This window comes from Barbus barbus, assembly GCF_936440315.1.
Source record: "Barbus barbus genome assembly, chromosome: 21".
Taxonomy (NCBI): Eukaryota; Metazoa; Chordata; class Actinopteri; order Cypriniformes; family Cyprinidae; genus Barbus; species Barbus barbus.
Window position 1 is genome coordinate 13168565 of NC_136749.1, and position 18354 is coordinate 13186918.

Sequence of the window (18354 nt, forward strand, 5' to 3'; positions counted from 1 at the left end):
CATAACAGAAGTCTTGCTCCCGATTCGCAAAAATAAATTATTTGAACAATTATTTTAATTAATAATAACCATAATAATAATAATAATAGTAATATCAATAAATAGTAAATACTGTATCAAAATCCTAAAAAAAGAGGGAGGGAAAGGAAAAATAATGTTGATATTGCAACACATTGGCAGAGGACTTATATATTATTGAAAACAATATTATACGTATGCACTCATTGTATATCAGTTTACATTCGGCAGCATGTATGTACAGCTTTACAGTACCAAAGTGTCAAAATACATAGTATTTTAAGGCTTAGGTTGTCTTTTTCTTATGTTGCTTGAAATAAGGTTTATCAAAACGTGTTCCTGAATCACAGAACTAACAATAAAAAAACAATATAAACCCCAATATGCTGTGCAAAAAAATAAAAACAACAACAAAAAAGAAAGACAAGCACAGTTCAGATCAGTGCTAGTCCTCTCTCATTCAGCACTGACATACATTCCACTCCCAAAATATTGCTACATCTAGTGGCAGAGTATTGTAGCCTAGGTAACAGTGAGAAAGAAATTTAATTGTATGAAAATACAATCAGTTTAATAAGAGACTTGAAATGGAACTGTCATACATGTGGTTTTGTGTGTGGTACAGGAGAAGCTGATGAATAAAGGAGAATAAGAAAGAGAGTACATTTTACTTCTTGACTTGCAAATGAAAGAATGTTGACACGTTTATCAAGAAATCAAATAAATAATATCAAATAAATAACTAGTCAATAAATAAATAAATACATAAATAACAAATAGTTCTGAAAAATGAATTTGTATAAAAAAACAGAAAAGGCAAAGGAAGGTTTAAGGTTACATGGAGCGTCAGAAGCAGGATGTCGACTGGAGTGCACTGTTATTTTCAGATCAGACTCCTTCACTGATCAGGCTTCAGACCGCAACAGGGATGGACTGGGACTAAAAACAAATCAGTCTGGGACGTACACGGCCCATCACAACCCACCACAGATAATCCACAACATCACACATAGTATTCAGGGATTGAAATGTCCAATATGGCCTCTATATGACTCATATGGCTTCGGGCCAATTTTCACGTCAGAATTCAGACGCGGGCCGGGCCTCGGGCCTGTTTTAGGTTTCTCCTTATTTTTATATTTTAGACATCCATCAATTAGTGAAGAAACAAATTGGCGTGCTGGTGGAAACAACATGAGACCGTGCTGCCGCGACTAAGAGCAGATCGACGGTGTTTAGTGTCCCGCAGCAGCAGCGAGCGCAAGTGACTTCAGTGCAGCTGCAGAGTTCTGCGTTCAAATGCTAAATAGGCTAAAGCTTGCTGCAAAGCCCCAGCAAACATAATAACCATGAATGTGTCTGCGGGAAATACTAAGGAGATATTTGAATTATTTAATAATAAACTAATGTTTTCTGCGTCCATGTCGCAAGGATGAAATTGCTGATCCTAACTCGCTGTCTCCTCATTAGACGCGCCTTTAGAGAGAAATACATCTTTATTGATTATGATTAAGATTATAATAAGAGTTTTTTTTTTTTTATTTCATTAAGTGATCATTTAAAGCTTTCTATAGATATATTTATCAATTCTGTGAGGCATGTATTCGCTCAGCTTCGGTTAATTTTTGTTAGCGCTCCTGTCCAAGACTAGAAGGCAGAAAGAGCATTATGTTTGTTTTTGTTTTATAAAAGCACAACGTTTTGTTGATATTGTGAGTGCACACAAATAAAAGTAGACCCTTTACAGTTCCGAATGATGTATTACTCTTACCTTTATCAGAAAAAAATGATGTCGTAGGCTATTTTAAGTTGTTTGCACTAAAAAAAAAGTGTTTGCTCTGGTGCCTCCATGTCCTGCAGAGTGCGCTTTAGCTTCCACTCTCTGCACAAACTTGGATCTAGGCTAGATCACATTATTATTATAGCGCAGGTTTAATGTTTAAACATTGTTATTTGCTTGAACTGTTTTAGTATATCTATAGATTTTATTTTAGGCAAGTCGTGATGATTTCAGAAGGCTAAATTGATCAAACATAGGCTATGATCAGCTCATGCCGCTGGCCGCTTGGTCGTTACTTTAAAAAACAAAAATTTAGGACTTATTACTATTTAACGAACAAAAATGCTCCAAACATTTCTCTAAATTAACTTAATAAAAAAACGAAACAAAATATAATCATTTTGCCATTACATACAAAACTGAACTGTTTTAATAGCCTAAACAGTAGTATAAGCTGTTTTGGGAGAAGGGAGAAAAAAGACGGGCTCGGGTCGGACTCGGGCCGGTAATTCTGATAAGCTGTCGGACACGGGCCGGGCTAGGGCCTGAGCGTCTCGGGCCAGAGCCGGGCTAGGGACTAAATTTGAAGCCCGTGCAGGGCTCTACAAAGCAGTTGAACGAGACTGAACAAGAGTAGGTTGTGAATGGCTACGAGAGAACAAGTTGAAATGCTGAACTACCTTCCTCTTACTCAGATGTTCCGGCCTGACAATATCAAAACTATTGGTGCACTATATGGTGCTCCCTATGGTCAGTCCATCCCTGGACTTTAATAATGATTGAGTCCTGGCCTGCTGTAAAAAGGAGACAGTTTACCGCCCGATGCTTTTTGCGTGATGCCTCTGAGGTTCCTCATGCTGGTAATCTGGATTTAAAGGTAAGGAACACTCGTGAGGCCCAGTCACAGAAGAGTCTGAACTGCTGCAGGAGTTCCTGAGAGGATTGAACCACCTCCCAGTGAAAAGCGGGATTAGGTGGGAGTGAGGGAGAGGGAACAGGGATCCGGGGAGCCTCTGCTCGGGTCATCTGAAATTTAAAAAAATCATAATCATGAATGCTGATTATATTTCCAGGTAACTATAAATAATCTCTGTACATATGCATCTGAGAGACTTAAATGAATTTATGTATTTTAATACAAATATATTATTATATATGTATTATAGAATATTTTAAATATATTCTATTATACACAGCCATTCAAAAGATTTGGGTTCAGTGAGATTATTTAATGTTTTTGAGTCTCTTATGCTCAAAAGGGCTGCATTTATGTAAAAAACTCTAATACTGTGAAATGTTTTTACAATTTAAAATAACAGTTTTCTTTTTAATATATATTCAAATGTAATTTATGTAATGATTTTTCAGCAGCCATTACTCCGGTCTTCTATGACCCTTCAGAAATCATTATAATATGCTGATTTGGTGCATAAGAAATGTTTCTTATTATCAATGTAAAAACCAGTTGTGATGCTTAATATTTTTTTGGAAACCATGAGACCTTTATTGAATAGAACGTTGAACAGAACGTTGAAAGAAAAAATAGCATTTTTGTTGCATTATATATGTCTTTGCTATCAGTTTTAAACCTTTAAATGCAAATCCTTGCTGAATAAAAGTTAACTCTTAAAAAAAGGAAAACTTGCTGACCCCTAACTTCTATTCTGTAATATTCTATGTATTTAATACCTGTTATATTATATATTACATATACCTACAGTTTATAGGTTTCATATGGATAAGCCAATCTTGTAACAGTTACACATATTGTTGGCTAAAAGGTGTGTGTGTGAGCATGTACCTGACGCTGTAAGGAGTGTATGAGGCTCTTAATGTGGGAGATCATGTCTGTCAGCTTTGGTACTGAGCTGTGCTGCTGCTTGCGTGTTGTTCTGTTCAGCCACTCAAAATGGTGCTCAAAGGACTTTAGGTCTGCATAGAGCTGAGAAAGTGTAGGCTTGAACTGCAATAGAGGAAGAGAAAAGAGCCAGAAACAAAATTATTTAGAGAATTCATAACAAAATATCATGATAATGTCATGGCAAATAACTACATTGTACAAGCAAATAGACAAGATGTACAGGTAAAGGGCCGTCCCATCGGTGTGCAATCGATGGACCTGCTCTTAGGAAGGCCCTGTACTGATAAATAGGTACATAATTAAAATAAATGGCAGCATGAAAGCCTATTTGTCCTCATACACACCTCCAGAGTGGTGAGGTCACTGACTCTGTTGCTGATCGCTGGAAGAGACTTGAACCTGTGGTGATCAATCTCTGTGGCAAACACTGGGTTTTTCTGAAAAGAAAAGACAGAAAGACAGAACAGGCATTAATCAAAAAGAAAAAAAGAAGCATGTTACCCAAATAATGAAAATGTCATGACATTTTCTTCTGGTCACACCTAATTTCCAGATCCCCAACTCTGAACTCAACCATCAAAACAACAGAGTAACAGTTGTCCCACAAGTGAAACGACTGGCCTCCACCAGCAGAACCACCGCAGAATTACAGGGAACAGCAGTCACCCAGAGTTCCCCGGGCTTTAACTTCTGAACCCAGACAATAAACGTTCATGACCTGAAGCCACAGGATGTTTTCTAGAGGAAGAATAACAATATATGCAATGACTAAGGAGTTTGAAGTGGAATAGACAACCCTGGGCTGCAGGGAAACTCCAGGGTCAGGACTAAAAAAAGGTGCCATGACGTATGGGCCGGTCCATGCCTGGATGCACTGCCCTCACCTGGCACTAGAGGGAGACAGAAATGAACTCAGGTGTTTCTAAGGTATCTCAAGGGGGGCGAAGAGTGACCCCAACTTGCTCTCGCCGGTGTTTAGACAATATCTGAGGTTGCTAATGTAGCTGCCACGTGAATGGAGCAGAGCCTGTTTACGAGTCATCCAAAGGGTTGTTTGTGAATGCTAATGAGTGCTGATAATGTGACAGGAGTAATGCGACCTTTGTGTCTTTGAAGCCCCATCAGAAGAGGAAAACAACATCGTAGACCAATCAGAAGTCAACATGACGAACATAATAGCGTGCTGAAGCCAGCTTTCCGTGGCCACTCTTGCACTGTTTAGAATGATGTGTTTTTTCCTTGATTTGTTGTTGTTTTTGTGTACTTCTGCTCCCTCAGCTGAATCCAGCCTTTTCTCTATCTAGGCTCCGTGGTAGCAGCCAAACGATGACACACTCCGTCCTATACCTCATCACTCTTCATCCTAGTGGCACTATCATCACACACAAACCTTGTTGAGCGTCTCTCATCCAGAGCACTCTCTGATCTCTTTATCTCCTCGGTCGCTTGTCCCGTTTCCCCCCACCCTCTCCGTTTGTATCATGACCTCACTCGACTGATTCTTGTGCACTCCCTCCTCCTGTCTTCCTGAATGCAAATACGGGAATGTGATAAATCGGAGTGATTTTTATCAGGACACTTTGCTGTGGAGACCGAAAGCTAAACAAGCAGCCCCACACCTACACAGACCACAACTATTTACAACATGCACACTCTCACCGGCACGCACACGGTCATACAAACATCGCATGTATACACACTCTCACCACCTCACACAAGTAACAGTAACACATTCTGTACATACACGCACACATTGGGTTTTATAGCTTTCTTGTGGGGACTTTCCGTCGACTCCCATTCTATTTTTCTTTCCTAGGCTTGACCCCTGTAAAGTGGAACTCCATGCAAGAAGAAAAGAAACCAAAATAAATGCTTCATGTCACTGAAAAACTAACAAAATGTTTTTCAAAGTGTGTCGGGCCCTTTTGTCACCAGTGGGGTCTTTGATAGGGTTCTCCGCTGTAACATCTGGTGCACATACACAAGGCGGCAGACGCAAAACACCCTTATATACAACACGCACGCACACAACCAAGTGTTATTGTATCTAATTGAACCACAGGACTGGAAGAAGTGGCATCTGGTCTTGGGTTTATAAGTGATGGAGTCAGATCAGGTGATTTCTCTGTTCTCAAAGGAAAATCTGTCTTGTTCAGGATGAGTATATGTTTGAGTTAGCATAACCATGTACACATAATCTCAACGTCAACGGGAATCAAAGACCATGCAAAAAAAAATATGGCAAGTCACATCTTAAGGGGGTAGAAATGAGACTTCTTCAGGGGAACACACACATGCAAAGATATTTTGAATAATGTTTCAAATGTTTTTGCCCTTATCTGTGTTAATTAATTTTTTTATATATTCAGTTTTCATTGTAATTTAATTTCTAGTCATTTTGTCATATGCTATATTGCTACAGGTATGTTTTTTTTAAAGAAATCTGAAAAGTTATAATTTTTTTGCAGTTTCAGTTTTATTTCAGTATCAGATTTTAGTACTTCAACTTAAATTGATTTAAGTTATTTGCCAAGGCAACATTTAAAAAAAAAATCATTTAGTTTAATTTTTCCATGTAATATTTATTTATTTATTTTTATTGATTGTTTTTAATAGTTTTAGTTAACAATGACACTGGCCCATGCTATGAAAGTCAATGGGGTCCAAAACAACATTGGGCCCATTTACTTTCAATGTATAGGCAAAAAAAAGACACTTTTTTTTAAATGTCCAATTTTGTGTTCCACAGAAGAAAAAAAATCATGCAGGTTTGGAATGACATGAGGGTGAGTAAATGATGATAGGATTTTCATTTTTGAGTGAACTATTAGTAGCAACTCCAACGAAGGATTACGGCTCGTACTACGCCGTTAAGCAATACATCTGTTAGCATTTTCATTTACAGTGGAACTACATAGAAGGCAGCACTGTACTTTTCACCTTTCAGTGCCACATGCTTCACTCGTGCTGGTAAACAGGACCTCCAAGTAACCATGGGAACACCGATCTGTTTATGTTTCCGAGGTAGGGAAGGGAGGCCTCGGAGAGGTGAGGGGTGCACTGTGGGTTCGAGACCCTCAAAGTACACATCTCCATCACATAGCAACCACAAAACCCCAAGTAAAGCCCACAGCATTTTGCTCTCAGATGGTCTGAGCACTGGATATGAGCACAAGGCTCGTTCTGAGCCATGCAGATCATGTTTACCCCCCATCCCGTAGGTTCAGGCTCATTAGTTGCAAGTTTACGAATGTTACATTGCAAACTTTGAAGCAGTCTGGGATGTCGGCCCTGCTGCTGGGCCTGAATCCAGGGATCTGTGCTTTTTTTAGATAGAGGCTACAGTAATGAGCCTTATCTGCTCCCACATGGACTCAAAGCTACCGCAATCTGCAATCTCTAATATGAGCCAGCTGAATGAAAAGCCGATCAGTAGCGGTGTGTGCGTATGTTTGTGTGCGAGCGAACGCGCGAGAGATAAGCCAATTCCTGTCCACAAATCTTTGCAAGGAGCATTACTGTAGCCCAGCTGTTGAGAGGCTCAAGATCAAGATCTGATCAGCATCTCTGAGTACAGTGTGAACTTCCTCTCCTGGTGTCACACCAGATCAACTCACCAGTAGATCCTGAGTCAGCTTCAGAAGGTGTCTGGTCTGATTGGTCAGCTTGTCAAAGTCAGCCTGGATCCGCCGGGGGTGGGCAGGGAAGGCAGATGCTAACAGATGAAGCTGAGCCAACAGCAGCGAGATGAGCAGCGATGAGGAGGAGTCACCCAGCACTGCGGAGGAGAGCAAATCATTGATGCACAGCTACAAACAACACTTCTATGTTCGTCCCAAGGATCCCGTGCCACTCTTACAACGGGACCGTGTTTCCACACGTCCACAAAGCACATCGAGAGTCTCAGCCAGAGGACACATCTTTCATCTTTTGGGGAGAAGGAAATCACACATGTTGCATCACACTAGAAGAAGAAGCGGTCCGCTGACGCTGCTCTGCGCCCTGAGCGAGCAACACTTGATCCATTATTACTGTCGACATGATAAATGCTTCTCTAATGAACTAACCGCGAGCGCCTCAAGCAGTTATCCTGTCAAACTAAATCTACCCATTATTACCACTTACAACCCGTACAGGTTTCCATCAAAAAGTCCCGCGTTTATAAATGACAATAAAGGCTTGTCAGTTCAAGAAATCAGTAGGGATGCTTAATAGTTTCGTAGGTTTATGTTAGGCGATATAAAACGAGTTAAACAGATTGTTTTAATTACGAGGGTTACAGCAACAAGTGTCAATCGCTACACAAACAGCAAATTAGTGTCGTCACTATGATTAGTGTAGCCTACGTACAAAAAATAACAGCTAATATATAAACAATGTGACACTTACATTTCATATTTGTCCAGGTCCTTGTTTTACGTTGCAAATAAATACGCAGAGAAATAAATAAATAAACAAACAAACAAAGTGTAGAAATTAATAAATAAATGAAGCTCCAGATGTTGTCACGTGCTCCAAAGTTCGTCTCTCTCTCTCTCAGTATCCGCGCGAACGGCTCGCGACAGTAGTTTACAGGAAGAGCGTGAGGTGAGGAGGAAAATGAATGAATGACAGAAGTGCAGAATTAGCGAGAACAAGAAAAAAAAGCAGCAAAACTTGACTCTGTCCAGTCCCAATAGTTGTTTAGTTTTAACAAACGCGAGTGAGGATGGAAAGATACACGGCGAGGGTCAGAGAGGTGTATGGAGGGAGAGACAGAGAGAGAGAAGGATGCGAGGGTAAGTCTAATTTTTCGCGAAGTGAAATGTTTAGGCTTGTTTAAAACTTCCTTTATAAAGACGGGGGTATGACACATCCTGAGTCACCACTTCATTCATAAAAACACTCTCACACACACACTCGCCTTCTCCTCAGAGCGCGCGCTTCCCGCCCCTCGGCATTGTCTGTCTCCTTTTGAGAATTTTTGAAAGAGAGCAAAAAAAGACATTTCTGTTGTTTTTATTTTTTCCCCTCTGGCAATATCATTTTGTGTAGGTCTGTCTATCTCTCCTGCTATCTCTCTTCCTCTGCTCCATCCCGCTACGCGATCTATTCCAATCAAATCGTCCATCTCTTTATCTTTCCATCTGCAGATCTCTTCCCCTCTCTCCCTCTATCACTGCAAAAGTTTAAAAAGCCCATTGTTTCATTTTATATCAGTCAATCTGAGTTTCATAACTCCCACGTTCTGTCTTTCTCAGCCCCGTTATATTAGGAATAAATAAACACTTTATTTGCATAATGTAATGTAAAGGGAGCAGCTGCATTGCGCATATTTACCATATTCAAACTTCGCTCCTGAGACAGCAGTCTGTTATTTCCACCCTATTTCCACTCTTTTCGTTCTCTGACGCTCCCCCTTCTTTCTCTCCAGGGTAAAGGAAAGAGTGAGAGAAGGAATAAAAGAGAAAGGTGTTGCATAGTAAGGCCTGTAAGTGTTGCATAGTAACAGTTAGGGAACTTGCAGAACATTAGCACTAAGACTTCAAGAGCGAAAGAGAGAGACAGTTAGAGAGAGAGGGAGAGGGGGAAGGTTAATTTAGCATATACAGAAACCAGTGCACGGCACTGGAAATACGGAGTCACATGCAATAAAGCATAGCACAGTGCTGCAACAGAAGTAGAGAGGAGTTTCCAGACAGAGAGAGAGAGTATGGGTGAGGGGTTAATGCAACCTTAAATACACATGCTGCATTAATAGCTGACCTTTCCAGATTCACAAAATAAATAAATAAATTCACGGCAGTAAAGGTATGGGAATGATTATCTAACAAACAGTGGGGGAACAGTGGAGCCGTGGCACAGGGGGTAATTCCCAGGCACTGGGGATTGAATCCAGCCTGCGTCATGCTCTGATCCTATTCACAGTCCTTCATTTTATTGGCACTTTAGATGGGTCAGGGGTCAAACGAATGACAAATAAGAGTGTCCACAATAAGGAAAAACTACTTGAAAACATGTTCCAAGCTAGAATAAAAATGTTGTTTTATATAAAAATAATGTTATATTCATGTTGTTTTGATATTGAAAAAAATGTACACCATTTGTCATTAAATTTTAATTTAATGACACACACATACACACACACACACACACATATATATATATATATATATATATATATATATATATATATATATATATATATATATATATAAAGGTACTTTAAAAAAGTCATGAACTATTAATTCATAAATATTATGTTCTTGGGAAGTCGTATATAACATTTCATGACTTTGCGTTGTCATGAAAAGGTCAAATTATCTGATATTGTAAGCAGCTCATTGAACTCAGTGACCCTGACACACTTTCAAGAGGGTCTTCAGAGGTCCTTGCTATGATTTCTTGTTTTTCGTACTACATAACTTTGATTTGGCAAACATAAGTGTTTCAAATATATATATATTTTTTTTTATAAAAACGGTTTCACGTCTTTATTCTTAAGAGATAGTAATGAATGCATGCAAAAAGCACTGTTCACACAAAACCATTCATTTTCCCACTCTCTCATATGCACTCATATACACACACACAAGGGTGTGTGGAAGTAATGCGGTTGCAGGGTCATGTTCTGGTTTTGTTGGGTCAGCCATAAAGAAGAAAGGGAGGAGAGAGAAAGAAATGGAAGGAAGGGAAATGGATGAGTGTGCAGGAGCGATGGAGGGATGGAGGGAGATATTGACACACTCGCTCTTTTAATTTCCCACATCAAAGGCCTGTTTGAAGACACAGCTGGTAAAAGAATAAAAGAAAGAGTGAAGTTAGTCACTCACCGACTCTCTCTGCCTGCATGCCCTGATGGGGGTCTCTTGGGTGGTTGATGGTGAGTCTGTTTAAGTCCCTAATCCAAAGGGCGTGTGTGTCTGATTATGTGTGTGGGTGTGTTAGCCCGTTACCAATCAGCGGTGATTGCTCTGCTGTATGCGTGTGTATGTGAGTGTGTGGTCCTGATGTTCAGCCCCTCACATCACCGATCGTTGAACGCACCGGAGGAAAGACCAGTAGTCTGAGCTGTCCGGTCACAAACCTCACAGACATTACACACAAACTCCTACACATTCGCTCACACGCCTCGATCACGGGGGAAGTGAGGCACAGGTGGGGAGCAATAAGTGTCCAGACATCCTAGTACCTCATTACTGTAATATCCCCCATTATGAGACTCACACACACACATTCATTATGTCCACATTCACACGCTGCAAGACCTCCCCTCCTCAAATACACATACACAGCAGCACGCAATAATAGACACACTGTTTCATTGGCCAACGTGCTCACAAACTCAGTGGTGGTTTTTGTTGTCTTTTTTAATGGCTTCCTTTGATGTGTCAGCACCCTTAGGCAAGAGGGCAGAAGCTTAATTGGAACAATTAAGGCACTAATGAATTTCAACAGGTGGTTAAAATGCTGAGTTTAAGAACTACTGTTGAAAAGCTGCTTTTTTTTCTTCGGGAATGGACAGCAGGCTTAGTGAGTCTGATGGTTTAACATAGTTAAACTCAAATAAATGAAACTTGAAAGGCAGAGAAAGAGACTACTCATTTCAGTTTACAAATAAGGTTAAGCTAGTGTGTGAACAGTGCAAATGATTTCAAAATGAACTCAAAAATGACTGATTATTGTTTATAGCTATCTTTTGTTTGTGGGAAACATAAGGAGAAATTTAGTAGAATGTACTGGTTGTACTTTTCCATACAGTAAAAGTGAATTATATACTTTTTCAAACAATGAAAGTGTGTGAAAAGTGCAAAGTTTAAAATAACTGAGAATATATAATAACAACACTAAAATAATGCAATAAACGTTATAAATAACAGAAAATGTATCATGAAACACCATAATATACATTACATTAGAATGTATATTTATAATAAAAATTAGAAAAAATAAAATTATTTATAATGTCATATGTAATATCATATGTGATGTGTTATGCATGGACTTCTGGGATGTATTTTATCTATCTATCTGTCTGTCTGTCTGCCTGCCCGTCCGTCCGTCAGTCCATCCATCCATCCATCCATCCATCCATCCATCCATCCATCCATCCATCCATCTATCCATCTATCTATCTATCTATCTATCTATCTATCTATCTATCTATCTATCTATCTATCTATCTATCTATCTATCTATCTATCTATCTATCTATCTATCTATATAAAAGCACAGTTTAACTGATCAAAAGCATATGTGCAATGTAAGTCAATTTGGATTAAAGCTTCTTCCAAATTCATATAACATATTAAAATAATTTGAACTCAAGATCAATATTTCATGTCTCCATCTGTACTTATTTGGTAACACTTGCTAACATTTTGCACTGCACTCATAATCATAATCACACTTTCATTTTCCAAGCCAAAACCTCACAGCCATTCACCATCATTTGGTTTTAGTCTACTTTGTTTTTTACTGCCAAATTGCATGTGCAATTACAACCATTATTGGTGGAACCATTTAGTTTCTCGAATGGAAAACTCCTTCAGAAATGCTCAACGTTTTAGTTTAACAATGTGTGTTGGGGGATGAATAATTATTAGTTTATTAGTCAGTTTTATGGTACATGTTTCTACTGGTCTAAATAGGTAATAACATGATTTGATAAAAACGAGGATGTTTAAATTACTTAGCAGTAAAATAAATAAAACTTTGTTTAATATTACTCTGTTCTCCAATGTTTCAAAACAGCTTTTTAGGCCATATAATTATGATTATGTTATGTGCAGTAATGCATATCACAGCCTTAGTCATAAACACACACACACACACACACACACACACAAACCAATATCAACAGTTGGCAGAGCACATTAAATACCTGCAAAAGCATGATCTGATATAAATGAATAACTTCTTTACTAAACCCTCAAGGGAATTTCACAATGGAAGGTGTTGAGAAAGAAAGAGGAAAAAAGAGTGAGAGTGACTGCTGGAAGATGAATGTGTGCATGTGTGGGAGGATGTATAAATACAGTCAAAAAAGAAAGATAATTCTTATGACAGGATGTTGTTCATATCCTTTGACCCTAACTGACTGCTCCCATTCTTTGTACTGCAGAGAAAAAAGAGGTGTGTCCTGACCAACTACGATCTGGCAAGCCCCCTTCACCTTTCCCAACCCGTGTGCCCATGTACAGACGTCAGAGAGCAAGTTAGTGTGATAATGGCTCTATGGGAAAAGCAAAAGGGGGAAGAGAGAGAAAGAATGACACACTGCAGGAAGATAATCATTGAGCAATAAAGTGACGTCTCAGAATCTGTCTCACAATGCTGCAGACACAAGCCTGTAAGAACACACGTGCACAGGAAACCACACATAAACACTGCTGGATTACACCTCTGCCAAATGATATTGGGTCAATAAATGCGCTGTATATAAGCTAATAAGTACACTAGGGCTGCGTACAAAATATTGATTTTCTGATTCATCTACATTTGATCTTGATTCTTAAAATCCAAAGATCAATCTTTTCTGTGCCAGTGTTTCCTGTAGCACTTTTCAGCATTGCCGCACACCTAAATCTACAGACCAAAAAGTCATATTTTAACAGTCTCAATTAAATATGAGATAAAAAAGGGTGTGTACATTTTATTGCAGGCTGCATGCAATTGTATATACTGTAGCGTGACCAGTGCAGTCCGATTCACATTTGAATGACTATGAACTGGTTCATACTAGTGGATTAAAAACATACAGTGCCACCAATGTAAAATGATTCACAACAGTGCTGGGAAAGTTACTTTTAAAGTAAAGCATTACAATATTGCTCCCTAAAAAAGTAACTAATTACAAATAATTAATTATGTTTCTTTAGCGTTACTTTTTAAATCTGGGCAGGGCTTGCTTGTTTGATTTTAATATAAAATAGTTATATTTTTGGGAAATATAGAAGATCTTTTGGACCAAAAGTGAAATGAATAAGCCTCAGGCTGAAGGAAAAGTAAATTCACGAAATGGGATTAAATACATCAAGGCTTGTCACAGCACTTACATATTATACCTCTTTTGTTGATTTTTATTGCTTCTATCGTCCTCATTTATAAGTTGCTTTTGATAAAAGTGTCTGCTAATTGACTAAATATAAATGAAAATTAAACATATTTAATTATTGCAGTTTTGTGTCCTATTCTGAGTTTGCATTTCACTGTTTTTATTCATTTTGAGGAATACTTCATCTGTTTTTTGAGAGTGAGATGAATTAACGCATGTTCACATTTAGTCTAGAAATGCAGTGCAATACCATGTTCACACAAGTGCACACAACCCCTCTGCACTTACTCCCGATTTCTCTCAACATGGTGACAGGAGAGCTGTCAGTCAATACACAGGAAAACAAAGTAACTGGCATTACTTACTGTATTTGAAAAAGTAACTCAGATATTGTCTTGTAAATTTAGAAGTAATGCGTTACCCCCAACACTGATTCACAATCAAATGACTCCTATGAACTGGTTCTGGGGCCAGTGTTATCTGATTCATGATGAAATAACTCTTATGAATTGGTTCTTTTTAGTGAACAAAACACATACAGTGTCACCAGCATAGTCTGATTCACGATTAACTGACTCTTATGAACTGGTTCTTGTTAGTGAATCAGAAACGTACAGTGTGACCAGTGTAGTCTGATTCACAATCGCCAAGTTTTTGGTTGAGTTGATCATTAAATCTGTAATATTCTCACAAAATTCCAAGTTCCAAGATTTTTTTTCTCTATAAATTACATCAATAATGAGTTTATTTTGGGCATTGTAACAAAAATATACCCAAATGAGTAAAAATCTAATCAAATCAAGAAAATATGTATTTTATACCCCACCTTATAATTCATCACACTTTGTCACCACACACAAAGGACAGTTCATGTAACTGAGCCAAGTGTGCAAACACACACGCACTTAGATTACAACTAAATAACTTAATAGACTTTATCTATTCAAATCTGACGTACTGAAATGTCGAGATGATATTTCACTTCCTTAACACACACTTACAAACACTGGCTGAATCTGGTTACGAAAATTCTCCTAAACGGTAATAAGTAGTTGTAAATCACTCGCGGCAGTAGCTGTCTTCCGGTCCTTAGAGCTTGGCAGCTGTGTTCAGATATTACCCTGACGCACACAAACACACACTCTGATGCAAGCTACTTGCTGGAAGACATTTGGATGGTATAAGAGAGAATGAGTATGCATTGTGGTCAGGTCAGTAAGTGAAATGAGATACTTGAAATAATTAAATACTAATTAGGAAAAGGAGAAACAAAAGCAACTATTTCTATTCAATTCCATTTATTTACTGTAACACATACTATATTTGTAACATGCACTTGAATATTGACATATTTGAATGAGCAATAGGTCAAAGAGAGACCAAGAGAGAGGAAGAAAGTAGAGAACAGAATGAAGATGGAGGACAAACCACGCAAAAAGGAACTTTTTACAGGGTGGGCAAGTCTTTCCACACTCACCCCCCCTTTCCTCGCGTCTCATCTGTTCATCTCATGAGTGTGTTAACATTTTGCAGACTTCAATTCAGTCTGTTAAAGCACACGTATACAAACACAGGAATGCTGACCGTCCCGCACATAGTCGGCTTAAACATTCTTTCCTCACCTGTCATTGTATGTGTCTTGTCTGTATCTCAAACCATCACTTCCCAGTCTGTCGAGCAAGAAAAAAACATTTTCTTGCTTGGAAAAAAAGTAAGCATTTACATAAGAATTTACATAAGAAGCTACATTTTGTAGAGAATAGGACTTATTTTCAGACAATATATCTTTCAGGGTTTTTTTTCATTTATTTTTGAAGCATGAATGTAACAAAATTTGGCAAGGTTTAGGCTTAAAACAACAAGAAAAAATTGTCCCAATACAGAAATAGGATGATCAGGGTAAATTTGACTTATTTTGTCTTCTGATAAACATGTCTTCTATGTAACTTCTGAAGGCAGTACTAATGAAAAAAATATATTTACAAAATTCACACATCATCATCCTGTTCAAAAGTTTACACGCCCAGCTCTCAATGCGTTGTGTTGCCTACCCGAGCATCAGTAAATATTTTCATCTTTCCTAATAATTGTGTATAAAAGAGTCCCTCAATTGTCCTCAGCGTGAATCTCAAAATCACAAAGTCACTGCAGAATGCAGATTTTTCTGAAGAACAGCAGGCAGTTGAACTGCACCAGACAAACAAGGGACTCATGAACAACTATCACTAAACATAAAAACAATCATGGATCATCTTTAGTATTGAAAGGTATATTCTTTAAAAACAAGTCTTTATTCAAAGAAAAGTTTTACTGCAAAACAAACCAAAACTAAAAAATATATTTTTATTGCAGTATATGGCTGTTTGACCTCCATCTCGGTTTCCATCTCTCTGTCTTTCACCGGCTCTCCATCTCTCTTTATCTCGGCGGAAGAGTAGGTGTTGGAGGAGAGGGCTAAACATAAACCGGGGCTGCTAAACAATAACAAAAACAAGCGGATGGAACCAGGAGTGAAATATGTAAACAGGTCTGGTCACTAGCATGGTATGTCTCTCTCTCTCTCTCTCTCTCTCTCTGAGAAACTTTAGCAAGGGCATCTGTAAAAGGACTAGTGACTGATGGGACAAAAGAAAAATACAAGACAACCAGCGTGAGTGGGGCTATTTTTAGCTAATTCTTTGTAGCTAAAAAAAGACACATTCTCAATGTCTTTGTCAGGCTTGTCTGATAGCTCACAAGAGAGGAGCGTCACAAGCGGCCAAAGGCCAAACTCATCACCCTCCCCTTTACCGGAGACCTTCTGTTACACATGCACTGGACCCTCCCCTTACTGGACCCCCTTTTGCTCCTCTTGCATCACAGAGGGCTAACTGGAGGGCTGTGTGTTTTCTAAGGGAGGAATCTCATTGCTCAAAAACAGAGGAAAGGAAAAGTAAAGATAAAGCAGAATGAGATACGATGGACGGCTGATGTTGGCTGACAGAGAGACAGTGGGAAGGCAAGAAAGAGGGTGAGAACATATCGGCGAGAGGAGACAAAAGATTCTGGAATGCTCCTCCAACGTCATTGGTTTGTCCCACTGACTGGGTTTTCATCGTGACCCTGATGATATGAAAGAGGGAAGCCTTTGGAGGGCATTCTCATGCTCTCAGTCGTGTGACTAATGCCAACCAACATCTGTACCGCTTGCAAAAATGTGCCATTTAGTCCCACACAGAATCGGCTCAAAGAACAAAGATGCTAATCTCTACTTTCCAATAACTTGGGCATTTCCATTGTGCGTTAAGCAATGATCCTCCTTACGTCTTCCCATCTAAGAGAGTTTCACAAGACTCTTACTGTGTGAAGTAGCCTATAATCACTTAATATAATATAAACTAGAGCAAATAATCAAAAAACAGCCTTCCTTCCTTCATGTCTGTTTTTAGTATGCAGATGTACCAGTATTTTAGGGAGGGACGGTTATCATTGTGCCCCTCAGGAGGCCATTAAACCTCTTTGACAGCTACCTCTTATGCCAGTCTTTTCATTGGCACCATTATAGAGTCTTTGGTAGACCGGGCTGTCAGCAGCTCATTGTTTGGTAACTCGTGTTTTGTCTTGCGAGCTGTAATCATGTGGGGTCTGATGCCAACCTCATGGTGGTTCTGGCTCTTTGCCTGTGTTGCCACAGATTTGCCAGTGGGTCTCATTGCTGAACATGGATGTGTGTTTCTCCTCTAGCTCAGTGTTTTCATATTCAGTTCTTTTCTCACTCATCACTTACACTCTGGAGGTGCTGGTAGATCCAGCACAGGCAACATCAAAGGACTGCCTACTCACCTGTCAATCAGTCAGACATTTAGCTAAAACAGGCATTTTATGGCTTAGGTGAGTCAAAAATGAGTCAAAAATGAAAAGGAAGAAAGTACTCCTGAAGTTCAGTTAATACAACTCAACTAAAATAACATAAATATTCGTCTAATGTTTGTTGTGAGATGCATGTCAAAGGGATAGTTCATAAAAAAATAAAGTAAATTCTGTCATCATTTATTAACCCTCATGTGATTCCAATCAAATAATGCTTTCTTTCTTCTGTGGAACACAAAAAAAGATATTTGGAAAAATGTATTTTTTGTTTGCACAATGAGAGTCAGTTGGATCCAGTGTTGTTTTGGGGCCCACAGACTTACATTTTATGCATATTCTTCTAAATACTTGTAGTAATCCACAAAAAAAAACCCCAAAAAACATGTGCCATAATTGACCCTTCACAGGGAGTTTGATTGACAGGTCATCTGAACATTCATGATGGCGAATCTGCCTTTTTTGTCCAACAAACAAACCAGATAGGAGATCAGATTAACATTGGTGGACTTGAACTTAAAAATTCTGTGTATTGACGTCTTTCTGCGGTTGAAACCTGATGTTCATTCATGATTATTTGACACAGTAAAGAGGAAGAGATGATCAGTTTACATGCTGCTTGAACGATACAGGCGATACAGCGATTGGTCACATGAAAGAGCCACAAAATTGTTTGAGTTTCTTAAAAAATGACAAAATTTGAAAGCCTAGACTTTGTTTCATACCTAAAGTAACCTGCTCTATCTTGTCTGATGACTTGTTGTCAATTTCCTCCTCGCTCCGAGATGTATATTTCACTGCGTGAGAACATGA

General features: G+C 38.8%; 1 protein-coding gene across 1 annotated transcript; it reads right to left on the reverse strand.

The window, feature by feature from the left end:
- Positions 1 to 2650: 2650 nt before the first annotated feature.
- LOC306887796 (interleukin-11-like) lies at positions 2651 to 7579 on the reverse strand (the record flags this gene model as incomplete). Its single annotated transcript, XM_079445809.1, has 5 exons — positions 2651 to 2824; positions 3600 to 3761; positions 4004 to 4096; positions 7277 to 7437; positions 7519 to 7579. The coding sequence occupies 5 exons, from the start codon at positions 7577 to 7579 to the stop codon at positions 2651 to 2653; spliced, it is 651 nt and encodes a 216-aa protein (XP_079301935.1).
- Positions 7580 to 18354: the final 10775 nt, after the last annotated feature.